At 41.0% G+C, this 13,215-nt stretch overlaps 1 protein-coding gene and 1 long non-coding RNA gene across 2 annotated transcripts in view; one reads left to right on the top strand and one right to left on the bottom strand.

The window, feature by feature from the left end:
- Positions 1-9,394: 9,394 nt before the first annotated feature.
- LOC128398434 (uncharacterized) lies at positions 9,395-11,498 on the bottom strand. Its single transcript, XR_008327110.1, has 2 exons — positions 11,314-11,498; positions 9,395-11,131 (listed from the first exon to the last, which is right to left on the bottom strand). It is a non-coding gene; the product is annotated as an uncharacterized LOC128398434 (long non-coding RNA).
- A 151-nt stretch (positions 11,499-11,649) lies between these two features.
- IGF2BP3 (insulin like growth factor 2 mRNA binding protein 3) overlaps positions 11,650-13,215 on the top strand; it is a 71,235-nt gene continuing 69,669 nt past the window's right edge. The window contains exon 1 of the mRNA XM_053359505.1: positions 11,650-11,803. Coding sequence (XP_053215480.1) covers positions 11,665-11,803 — 139 coding nt within the window. The 5' untranslated portion in view covers positions 11,650-11,664. The remainder of the gene's footprint in view (positions 11,804-13,215) is intronic.

Here is a 13,215-nt window from a genome sequence, read left to right as displayed (position 1 = left end):
CATCTTTCTGTACCTCTCCCAGAAAGAACAACACGGCAGGTAACCCTGCTGCACAATCCTAAGCCAAATTTTATAGGCAGCAGGCTTTCCAAATAATGGGCCTAGTGTCCATGCGCCAGACATCGATCCAAGTGGGGCTGTGGGACTCGGCCTCAAAGCAGCACCTGTTATACCCAGACCAGCTGTGGCGGGTCATGTTTGTGCGTAGCGCATTGCCAGGATGCTTTTTGCACAGGTGCAAAAACAGGACTGACCATCCCAGCCTGTAAAGGGTGAATACGCAGCGCACAAAGGAGACAGACTTGGGGTAAGCTACTCTGTACGTCTGGTTGCCTGAGGAAGCCCTGGAGGGGGAGCCATCAGTGTCTTTTCTTCAGAGATGGTCTCATCTGCACCATATATCCAGAGCAAATGTTAATGCATGTGGCTTCCCACAAAGAATCCTGGGAACTGTAGCTCTGAAGGGTAAACCACAGTTCCCAGAATTCTTGCAGGGTGCGTGCACTTTACATATATGGTGTGGATGATACCCCAGAAAGATGAGTATCTCACAAAATCAACTACTGCTTGAGCTCATGATTTCACTTGCCTGAGTTGTTGTTATTATTATAAAGCGGCTGATGCAAAAATGTGTCCCACATCATTTACACAAGCTCCTGACCTAACCATTTTTTCAAATGTGGGCACAGAGCTCTACCTCCGAAGCAGTGAGACCTCTTGATCACCATTTATTTTCTCTCTCCCATCTCCCTTCCCTTAAGCCCAGTCCTGGCTGCTGAAGCTCAATTGGGGGAGGGATGCAGGAAGAGCCTGGTCTGATGGAGGAGGACATTTGGCAGCTGTGTGGGGGATGGGAGGGCTAAGACAGCTGGGAGAGGGGTGGGGGAAGGGCAGATGGTATATCTGCATCCCCAGAGAGCCAGGCTTGCATATCTCTGAAGGTCTCCCCTCCTCACGGTGTATTATTATAAGGCTGCTCTTAGGTTACAAGGGTTAACATTCTCATCTCATCTCAAGAATAGTTTCTTCAAGCTGAAGTTCCATGGGATTAGTTTTATGGTGCATATATATATATATATAATGTGCTGGTTTTGAAATTAGTTAACTACAAACACAGTTTTTTTGGGGGAGGGTCACTCATGAACAGTTAATTTCCAGTTCCAACAACAGTTTTGTACAGCACAGCTCACGGAAGGAACATTATTTTCTTCATAAGAAATGCCTTCAAATCGACAATTCAGCCAGAACAACCCTTCAGAAACAAAGCATTAAAACACAGCTGAAAATCTTACCCCTGCTTTTGGAAATTCGGTCTAGCCCAAGGCTCCACCAAGTGCTTCTAACGCTTTAAAGGCAACCTGTGCATCGTTCCATTCCAACAATTGTGTCATATTTTGGCTTTGCTGTTTCCATCCTATCAATTGCAGGCAGGGTGATGATTTTCATATTGATCCATATATATTTACCTGGTGCTATTCCCAAGTGTTTAGAGTGCTTCATATACATTTACTCAATGGTTCTGACAGTAACCTGAAAAGTAGGTCAAAATTATTATCTTCAAGGCACTGAATCTGAGACAATAGAGATTTCCTGATGCGACCAACTGACTTTCGTGGCTGTGATGAGATTTGAAATTGAGGCTGCATATGCACCCCACATCTAAAGCACCTTCCCCAAGTGAAAAAAAGGATCCTGGGAACTCTAGTTCCCCTCCCCCAGGAGCTACAATCCCCAGCACCCTTAACACTCTACAGTTGCCAGGATTCTTAGACGGTGCGGATATGTACTTTAAATGTATGGTGTGTATGCAGCCTGAACATTTCTGGTTCACAACTCACACGGTTAACAGCACAATATAGGGATACAGTCTTATACCAAGGTAAGTATTCAGGATTGACATGTAAATCCTCTTCACTGTAGGACTTGCACCGTTATGCTCCACAAGCTCTTTCTAAAAGATTTCAAATAAAACAGGTAAGTCATCAAAAAGATTACAGTACATCCGTTTTTATTTTTATCTACTGTGGGATATATATAGATATGGAATATATATATATTAGGAAGTGAAAAGGTCTGAATTCAGTTACCGTATTTTTCGCTCTATAACACGCACCTGACCATAACACGCACATCGTTTTTAGAGGAGTAAAACAAGGGGGGAAATTCTGAATGAAACAGTGGATGTATCATTTTTGTGCCTCATGCTGTGGCCACAGACATGTGATCTGATGGTGAGCTTGGGGTAGCCCAATGCAAAAATCCTGAGGATCCATGTGGATCCATGCTTTGTAACCACATTTTTGCTCCACTGCAGCCCCAGGCAACAGTGGGTGCGTGATTTGTTTGGTGCAGGCTGCAGCCATGGACATGCTATGTGATCTGATGGTGAATTTGGGGTGACCCAATGCAAAGATCCTGAGGATCCATGTGGATCCATGCTTTGTAACCACATTTTTGCACCACTGCAGCCCCAGGCAACAGTGGGTGTGTGATTTGTTTGGTGCAGGCTGCAGACATGGACATGCTATGTGATCTGATGGTGAATTTGGGGTGACCCAATGCAAAGATCCTGAGGATCCATGTGGATCCATGCTTTGTAACCACGTTTTTGCACCACTGCAGCCCCAGGCAACAGTGGGTGTGTGATTTGTTTGGTGCAGGCTGCAGCCATGGACATGTAATGTGATCTGATGGTGAATTTGGGGTGACCCAATGCAAAGATCCTGAGGATCCATGTGGATCCATGCTTTGTAACCACGTTTTTGCACCACTGCAGCCCCAGGCAACAGTGGGTGCGTGATTTGTTTGGTGCAGGCTGCAGACATGGACATGCTATGTGATCTGATGGTGAATTTGGGGTGACCCAATGCAAAGATCCTGAGGATCCATGTGGATCCATGCTTTGTAACCACGTTTTTGCACCAGTGTGCAGAGAAGCAGCTGGCTAAGAATGCAGGAGAGGGGTATAACGGGAGGGAGGAAAGGAAGGCAAAAGTCCCCCACACACACCCAAGCCAGCCCTCCCTCTCTCCCACCTCCATGTTTTCCCTAAAATGCTTCCCTGGACGCAGCACTACCGGAGGACGGAGATCCTTTCCTTTCCCCTCTGCTTGCCTGGAGGGAAGGGGATTTGCCTGCTCTTTGTTCCGTTTGAGCAAACAGCAACCGAAACAGAAGAGAGTGGGCAGTAAGACCCTGAGGCAGAATGCAGGAAAGCAACAGCTTCCTCTCTCACGGAGCTCCCTCCTCCCTTCTCCCTGACGCGTGCGATTGGATTTTTGTCTGATTTTTCCTCTGCGCTTGGGAGGGTCGGCTCCAGGGACCCCCCACATTCGCTCAATAACACGCACAGACATTTCCCCTTACTTTTTAGGAGAAAAAATCTGCGTGTTATAGAGAGAAAAGTACGGTACTTTCCAGCTCTTTTTCTGCTTATTTCAAAATTGTGAATATGAAGACACTACCAATTTTTTTGTTTGGGAATACCCAAAGGACTCCTGTCCTTCTAAAGCCAACTTTTGCTACCATCCTTGGATTATCTCCTGGATTGGCCCTAAAACAGTTTAACCAGTTTTATAGGCTTGTAAATGTCATTAAGCATCTTGGATCTTAGCATCCACTGCAGATCTCAATTTAGCCTCTGTTCAGGGGTTGACCAAAGTAAATCTGGAACAGAAGGGGTTGTGGATTTTACACATAAGACATTACCGCCTGCAAATACTGTATAGCGTTTGTCTAATTGTAACAACATTAGCAATCTTGCATCTCTCTCACAAGTAGGTGAGCAGTGCCTTGGTTCCAATTATGTTACTTGTTAAGTGTGATATTGAGTTCCATGAAATATACTAAGAGTCAATTAAGTCCGCTGGATAGATAACCAACTTTGACTCTAGACCCAAATTAAAAAACATTCTGCATGGGTCCATTGTGTGTGGCCACAGACCAGGTACTGTATACAACCTCCCACTCCCCATTTCTAAAGTGGGAACAACAGTGACCTATACCTACATCAAAGGGTTCTTCTGCAACAGATAGGAAAAGCACTTTATTTGTATCATGTCAAGTTAACGAAACCTGTAAACCTGCATCTACAGTTACTAGAACACTCCATATGTCTCTGGACTGGGGGTCTGAAATTCAGCCTACGTAGACCAAAATTTCCACAATGCATATTTAGGATGGCATTATTTCATGCACTTGCCCTAGCAGTGATCAAGTTCATCAGATATTAAAATGTAATAGCTTCTATTCCATTGTGCTTTTTTTTTCTCCTTATGGAAGAAATGCGATTGCTTGTTTGGTGGAAACGACTAAATTTACTCCTTGCTATAGTAAATATTTATTTCCATTCAGGTTTGCCATTATGCCATTACAGAACGTGACAATGGCAGGTACTTAAGACTAAACCAAGCTACTTCTCAAAACGAGCCTCTCTCCTCTGCTTACTTGTTATTACTGCAGGATTAACTTGCAGGTAGTGTCGCCACCGATTATTACGACTATGAATTCTCCAGGATCACTATGGAAACATTTTTGGGCAATAGCCAACGTTTGTCATACTCAGACCACCCATTAAAATAAATACTGGGGAACTCCCTCCCCTTGAATATTAGACAGGCAGCCTCTCCTGTCTTTTCAACACCTCCTGAAGATGTACCTCCTTCAACAAGGCTTCTTTGCAGAGATCTTTTCCAGTCTGGATTTGTACTGAATTGTTTTTAAGATGTTCTTATTGTTTTATCACTTGTTTGCTGCTCTACATTTTGGAAGAGCAGGATATGAATTTAAATAAGTCCCATTTATTTCAGTGAGCATATTATCAAGTATAATGGTTGGCCATCGCCCTTTGTTATCTTGAGGAAATGAGCGAGGGTCGTGGACTTTTGACAATTTTCAGCTTGCCACAGTATCAGTCTTGAATATATATGCCACTAAATATAATTCAGTTCTAGTTCACTGGTGTTCTGTTTTAAACATTGCAACAGAAAGAGAACATTTCTTGTCCAGCTAGAAACATAACAATGGACACAGAAAAAGAAGATAATGTTGTAATAACTTTTGAGGAAAGGCATTACACTGGTCTATTCAGCGGGGAAACTAACCAGGGACCATAAAACGGGTGGTTACCATCTATTTTGAGTGGTCTACTTTAAACAGATGTATATATTTAAAGCATTTTTAAAAATTTGAAATATTTATGTACTGCCCTTCATCTGTTCAGAGTAGTTTAGAATGGAAATAAATACGTAACAATGCACAACCAACGTTTTAAATATTCAAACCTAGAGAGCATACTCAGCATCTCTCAGTAGTTATGACATAACTAGTTTGTGTTAAATAAGCCCTGAGCACTTGCTTTAAAGAATATGAGGACTGCCTTTTCTGGATCAAGGTCCACCGAATCCAACTCATTGAAAGAATCCGAGTGACCAGCCGGCATTTGTGGACACTGTCTGAGTTCTCCTTACGCCTTCTATAAAACACCATCTTTATTGGGGCTAACAAAAATCTTTACAGGGCTTTCTCCATTACCACCATGACATTACTTCAGGCATAGCTTGACACTCGTTCCTCTCAGAAACACATTTTTCTCCCTTTTTTCTGATAGGAAAATGCAACATTTAGTTTGTGGAAGAGGTTTTGGTAACTCAAATAAACAAACAAACAAAAACTGGTGCTAAATAAGACATCAGTTTACCGTCCTGGTATACAAGCAATTTGAACTGCAAGATCCTCAGAGGTTAGTACTGCTATCTGAACTTTTCAAATGTATGTCATTTTGTAAAGACCTTGGAGACAACTAAACGACAACAACAGCTTCACACAGGTTGCAAAAAAAAAAACCCCAACCCCCATGTGTTTATATATCTCTAATGCAGGATAAAACCTCATGCATCTGATGTACAAACAGGACTCTGGCTTATAGCATGACCATCTGTTAGCCCCCAAGGTGCCACAAGACTCTTGGTTGTTTAAGACAAATCACATTTCTCTACTCTTGCTAGCCTACATTTTACATGACGAAGTCACTGCTTAATATTTACACCGCACTTGTGTTCTACTTGGTGAAAGCCTCTTGGTTAAATTTCAGAAAAGTAGAACGTCTCCCAAGAACTATAAAAGTTGGATGTGAGATTTGTCTATTTACAGAGATAATTCTATTTGTTCCAGTACCAATAATCTGCTATCCCCTGCCACCACTCCATCGCTATAAACGCATGAGCTTTGAAAACTTGACATCACTAGTTCTCTCTGGCAAAGGAAAGTGAGGGAGAAAAAGTAGATGGATAATTAAAGCTGTAAACTTTTTATGAGCTTTAAAGTTACATGGGAGGTAGATACCCAACATGTGCAACTTCCTCAGTTCTTCATACTGGTAAACACTTTAAACTTTGCCTGCTTCTGATTTAAATTCTCATTCTGAGCATTGCCCAGAAAAATTAGAGAAACCTATATTTGATTTAGAAGAAATTGCCAGCAAAACTTTGCCTAGCACATTAAATGTGCACTTTTCAAGAATATTCTCACTGATTCCTCCTAGCTAATAATTGATGCTTGTTTTGATTTAAAATAAAATAGTAAAGGTTTTCTAGTATACCCTTGCCCCCCACACCTCGTGTCTTACCTGTACTCATACCTGAAGACTGCAATAGAAATTCCACTCAAAGATTGAGCAATCCAAAACAGAAATGTTTTAACATTTAAGCCATCTGAAATTAAGAGTTCTGTTTCTTTGTATTATCTCATCTGTCCTTCTCTTCTTAAGGCTGTAAATTGAAGTCTTGATGCACTTGCAATAAACAAATTTTATTGTAGTCTTGGATTTTATTGTACTCTTGGATATTTTAACTGCTGGTTTTGATTAGTCTGGAGGGGGAGGGTTCTTTTTTCACCAGTTTCAAAATCATCATTTCAGACTTCCGTCATAGGAGAGGAATGATTCTGCACTGCCAGTGTGTGTAAGTGTGTGACATGTTTTAAGACTGAAGAATGCAGCAAAAAATGCCTGCACTCAATGTTAGATACCACCCATGTGGTATGCAAACAGGATTTTTTTTGGAACAAACTTAAATTGTACAAATAAAGAAAGCAGATCTTCCTCCCAGGGATTTCTCAAAAAGTGTATTATTATTATTATTATTATTCCAATGCATATGCCAGAGTTTTAGAACAAGTTAGATGCAGCAGGTAAAGTGGATATTTACTTTCCCTTAACTGCTAGTAGGATACTTTTGTTTGCTCATAGGTTGCTGCTTTTCCACAGGTCTGATGCAACAAAACTTCAGTTTCCCTCTGCCCTCAGTGACCTCTATTGGGGAACTTTGTTAACCTGCATTCTCAGAAGTTACTACCCATGTGTGTGAGAGAGAGTATTCTTCTACAATGTCCAGCTCATAACAAATGAATGCGACCACTGCTTTGTCTAGGATAGTTGAAATTTAATTTAGCTAAATCAACAACAGTACTGAAACTTATTTTCCTGCAATGTTGTGTGTTGCTACTGCTGTTTCCAGCTGTAGGCTTGCTCATATTGCACTAATAATTCTTTTTTTAAAAAAAAATTAAAAACTGTGGCGTGCAGCAGTAGGATTTATTTCAATTAAAAAGGTTTTCATGAAATATATACCAGTGCCAAGGTATATAGAACCAAAAATTGGTTGATTTGGAAACAGAACTATTGGAGGGAGCACTCATCTGTGAAATGTATCACACTGAAGTGCTATAAGATGCTTGTCAAGAATGGAGTAGTCTGAAGCTCTAGGGAGTAAAAACTTACTGAATGAAAGATACCTCCCCAACTATTATTTTTCAGGGAGTTCAAATTACTTGGGCCTGAGTTACAGCCAAGTAATATTTTACAACATGTGATAACCTAAGTAAACTGATACCTATCTGCTTAACTCTTGAATTGCCAGGTTCAAGGTTAACAGAAATGTATAATCATTACGGTTTCCACCCCAAACCCCTTACTTACTTACTTACTTACTTACTTACTTGGAAGTAAACCTCACTGAATACAATAGCACTGACTTCCAAGTAGACATGGTTGGGATTGCAGCTGAAATAATCTTCCTACCCATTATTTTTATACTACTTATTTTATGTTTTGTATATGAATTGCTTCAGAACTAGCAAATGAACTAGGGGGGATGACCAAATCACAGATTTACTAGGTAAAAATAATGTACCTTATACTAAACTATTTTCAAGCACATTTCCAGGTTCTAATTTTCAGGTTCAAATAATCAAATTGAGTAGAGAACCAGATAAGATTTAAATTCACAAATTGCTTTGTAATTTTGCAAAGTATAAACACAGCAGCTTATAATGAAGACTGAATTCATCTGACAATGTATTTAGTATAGTTTCTAATGAGAAAATGTTTAGAAATGTCTGGCTACAAAAACAGGTATAACACAAAAGAACTGCTTTGCTTCATATATATCAATATATTCCTGAATATCATATAGTGGTTTGGATCCAGACTAAGGATCCAATCTGATACACACCAACCTAGGAGAAAGTTCCACTGACCACATGGAACATACTTCTGAGTAGGTATGCAAAGGATTGTGCTGTAAATTAGTTGTAGCTAATTCCCATTAGGGTAGTCAGGTGAAAAAACCAAAACAAAACAGGACTCCTATACCTTTAATAGTTATCAAGAAGAGGGAACATCATCAGGTGTAGCTTCTATACAACTATAAAATATATTAGAGCCTTGTCCTCTTTTTTTTTAACTGGCCACCTTGGCTCTACTGAAATAAATGGGACTTAGTCATGACCAACTGTTCACATTAATTCAACAGCACAATCATATGCATTTCTACTCAGAAGTAAGTACTACTAAGTTCAGTGGGACTTACTGAAGAGTTTATAGGATTGCATCCCTACTCTGGATCCAGATTAATGGCACAATCTTAACCATGTATGCTCAGAAGTCAGTCCTTCTGAATTCAGGGCTGTTTACTCCCAGGTATGTGGGTTTGGGGTTGTTGCCTAAGTGGATCTTAGTCTCTTAAAGTCTGCAGTCCTAGATATACTTATTTGCAAGCATATCTCACAGAAATCAGTGGTTCTTGCTTCCAAGTAAATAAGCTTTGGGCTGCAAGAGAAAATGCCAGCATAACAAATATTAGCAAATTGTGCAACTATAAATTCTTACTAAAACTCATCATTCAAGGTATTTCTCCCATTTTGTCGTTCTTATGAAATGTTCTAGAAAGGAATGTAATAGTGTTAAACTATTTTGAAATTTTAACAAAATTACAAGTATTACCTGAGTATTGCTTTGGAAACATAAGGAAGGAATCCATTTTATCCTTCTTATTCCTGAAATGTAAAAATATTTGCCGCAGGTATGTTGATTCTAAGAAAAGTGAAGCAACTGAGATGCAAACACTAAAAGTAGTTTATGAATCTAGAACAAATCCTAGCAAGTTATTAAACAAATATTTAGGCTGAAACCCCAACACACACATACTTGGGAATAAGCCTCACTAAACACAGTGCACATAATTATATTTCACAGCTGCAGTCCTAAAATTACCCACATAAAACCAATCAATGGTATCCACTCCCATTTTTTAAAGACTGGTAGTGAGACTCTCCATCAGCTACTTATGATGCTGAATGATGTATGGAATATCAAAATAATTTAATAATCATTAACTACTGGGCGATTTCATACTTTGAATTAAATCCATTGAAATCAATGAGACTTACTCGCAGTTAAACAAGAATAGGACTACAGTTTATATAATCTACCCCCTTTGCGAAACTTTTATTTTATTCAAATGATAATCAAAATCTTTAAGTGAGATTAACCCAGGCATCTGGAGTATATGCAGCACCTATGAAAATATTAGTGGGGTGGGATTCCTAATTCACAAACACCCATCTAAATCCTACACATATTAAAAGCTATACAAAACAATTACTATTCTCATATATTTGCTGATCATCTTAATTCTTCAGAATCTAGGCTTTACATAAGTTTTATAAACTGTTTTACAGACACCTTGTCTGCTGAAAATATAGTAGTACAAGACATATTATTGTTTCATCCTGCAAACTGTTAACATACATTTTGCTTCAAATTTCATATATATTTATGTCACATTGCTTAATCTTTCAGGAATATTTCTTTTTCGTTTGTAGCATTTCTGAATCCAATGCAGACATGCAAACAATATTTATTTCAAACATTTTTAGCCATTTAATTGCAAAACTCAGCAGTAAATCAGTGGACAAATTGTGGATATTATTGCATGTTGTGGCTTTCCAGCTAACAGAATACAATATTGTTTACACACTTGAAAGTACTATATTAGATTATGCCAATTCCTATAAACTGCTTGCAATGTTATGTTAAAAACACAGTTGAGCTACAATAAACCATGTAAGCAGACAAGTTAGTAATTAATTTCTATAGTGAAAAAAAATCTGGTTACTTCTGAATTTGTTATGCTAAGGAAATTAGTTACTCCCTTTATATAACTCCAGATTAAAAAAATACATGGAACAGTAGAATGCAAACAAACATCCTATATATTAGATAACAAGAGAGAACTATTCCATTGAATTTACCATGTGTTATGTTTATTTTGACCCCAACTGGTAGCACTTAAGAACCAAGCTTGTCACCTCTCTTTCTGGCAGGTTCTCTGCATGGTCCTTTTCATCATTGTGAAGACTTCCCTGGTGTAGACATGCATCCAAGGACAGCCTTTCTTTCACCTGCTCAATTGTTTCCTTATCATGCAGCTATTTAAATCTACAGAAGCCCTGGCTGACAAGAAAGGTGCTAGCATGTACTGCATTATCAAGCTGCTGCAGAAATTTAGCAGCAGCACACTGCTGGAGGGAACTTTTAAGCTTCCACAGCTAACGATGAGACTCTTCTTTAAATACTAATTTTTTAAAAGACTGCTGAGTAGTTTTGCCTTCTTTCCTTAGATCCTCCAGAAAACTGCAGTGCACAGGAAGAAGGAGCCGTTCACCTCTCCTGAGCCTTTAAGTGGTCTGTTGTTATTCCTTAAAGTGTTACCACCAGGCACGTTTCATGGAAGACTGCACCTTTAAACATTTCAGCAACAAACAGTGCAGCTTCCATTCGAAAAAGTGGCAACTGTCAGTGGGGAAAAAAGACAACCATTGTGGGCGTTTCCTCGTTGCATATTAGGCAATATCCCAGGCTCCCAAACGAGTTAAGGAAAGCCATAAACCGAGCTTGTAACACAATTCCCTCCCCACCCAATTCGAATACTAAAAGCGATGTACAATTCGGAATACTTAAAATACCCAACGAACCATCCAAAATTGCAAGGCGAGGCTGCCAACTTGCAAAGTGTAGGGAGAAGCGGAGCTCTGTGGAAACGCGCGTGGGGGGAAAAAAGCCTTGCCAAGCCAGAAGTTACAAGTTGAGGTGAAATGGCAAAGCCCCAAGGAGGATTCCTGGAGCAGCCATTATTGCAAGGCTGAGGGGAAGGAGGCAGGAGGGAACCGCAGGAAGCCCCTGGGCTGCGAAGGCGAGTTGCGCTTCCTCCTCTTTATTTCAAGGAGCCCCCTCAGCGCAGCCAGAGGGGGAAGGAGGAGGAGGAAGGGGAAGGGGAAGGGAAGCCGAGCCGCCCTTAGCGAACAAAAGAGGTTCCCCGAGCTGCAATGGCGCGAGGCGGCGAGCCTCCTTTTCGCGCCACAAAGACAAGAGCGGCCGCGACGGCCCAAGGAGCCCGTGAATGGAGAGAAAGGCGAGCGAATCAGGGAGCCGAGGGCGCCGGCGCAAACGAGGCCGAGCGCGCTGGTAGGTGCAGCCCTCGTCCAATCGGGAGCCGGCCTTCCTCCTCTCTCTACACACACACACACACACACACACACACACAGCCGGGGAGTCTCATCCCGGAGCTCACGCGCGGCTTACTACGATTACTACGGCTACTCCCATGCAGCGCGCGCGCGCTTGTTGCTGAATTGCAAGCTCGTCCTGCTGATCGAGGCTGGGGGGGCAGTGGGGGGGGCGGGGAGGGCGCTTCCTTCGCAGTTTCCACGGCGCTTGGATTGGAAAACCTAAGGCCAGCTAGAAGAATGATTCCCCCCCCACCTTTCTTTTTAAAGGTTACATATATTTTAGAGTTTTTTTCCCCATCCCCCAGCTGCGGGTGGGTGGGGAGGAGAGGATCTGCGCGGTTTATGCGATTATGACACACAGCGCAGGGGCAAGAAACGTGTCTTAAAAAGGGTGTTTCGCGCATGAGTCAGCTGTGGGTATGTTCGAGCCAATTAAATCTGTGTCCATGGCATGCGAGGGGAAGCAATGCGTTATGCCAAAGGCAAAGCGAGGGGCAGGATGGGGGTGGCGAAAAAAAACAACCACCCCAAACCGACGTACTGCAACGCTGATCAAGGGCACTTTTTCTTAAAAATAGAATAATGCTGCTGACAGGTTTGGGAGTTAGCTGCTTCTCCCCGAGGTGCAGCCATTTCAGACATCCAGACCCCCCCCCAAGCGCGTTGAAAAACGGGAGCTTTCTCGACACGCGCGCTCTCTCCCAACCCCCCAAAAAACAACAGTTATAGGCAGCTCAGCTATATTCCTAAAAGCAGGGTGAATGTTCTCCATATTGCTTGCAGAGAATCCCGGGAAACCCAATAGTAAAAAATAGGTCATAGTTCATTAGATCAGGCCCAGGACTTCAAAACAGAGTAGACAAACAAACAGGCTTGCTTTTTCTACAGCAAGTGTACCATTATTTAGTGTTTTTATCATTTTTTAATTGAACTACTGACAGCTTAGTCTTGGCTTTCATAGATAGCCTTTCAAAACCCTTTCCAATGTTTCTACTTCCAATATTACACTTCTGCTCAGCGATAAACAACTTTTTGAAACCCATTGGCCGCTTGCCATGTGACCCCATGCAAGTCTACTCAGGAGTAAGTCCCATGGAATTCAGGGGGCTTAGTACCAACTGAATATAGCATTGCAGCCTTAATTAAAAGATAAATTCCTCATTTAGGCTACTGCAACAACAAAAATCAATTTATATTTAATCAAATTGGTTTGGTCATCCAAGAATGTTTAAGATATTTTTGGTTTCTGATCCTTTTTTAAAAAAATAAAAACCAAAGACCTACAGCAAGACCTATTAACTATTCATGCTACTTACAATATTAACCTCTTCAGTCTGTTCTGATAGAAAACATTTACCAGTTAATGCA

The sequence above is a fragment of the Podarcis raffonei genome, chromosome 12, assembly GCF_027172205.1.
Source record: "Podarcis raffonei isolate rPodRaf1 chromosome 12, rPodRaf1.pri, whole genome shotgun sequence".
Taxonomy (NCBI): domain Eukaryota; kingdom Metazoa; phylum Chordata; class Lepidosauria; order Squamata; family Lacertidae; genus Podarcis; species Podarcis raffonei.
This window is presented reverse-complemented; position numbering and strand designations above follow the sequence as displayed.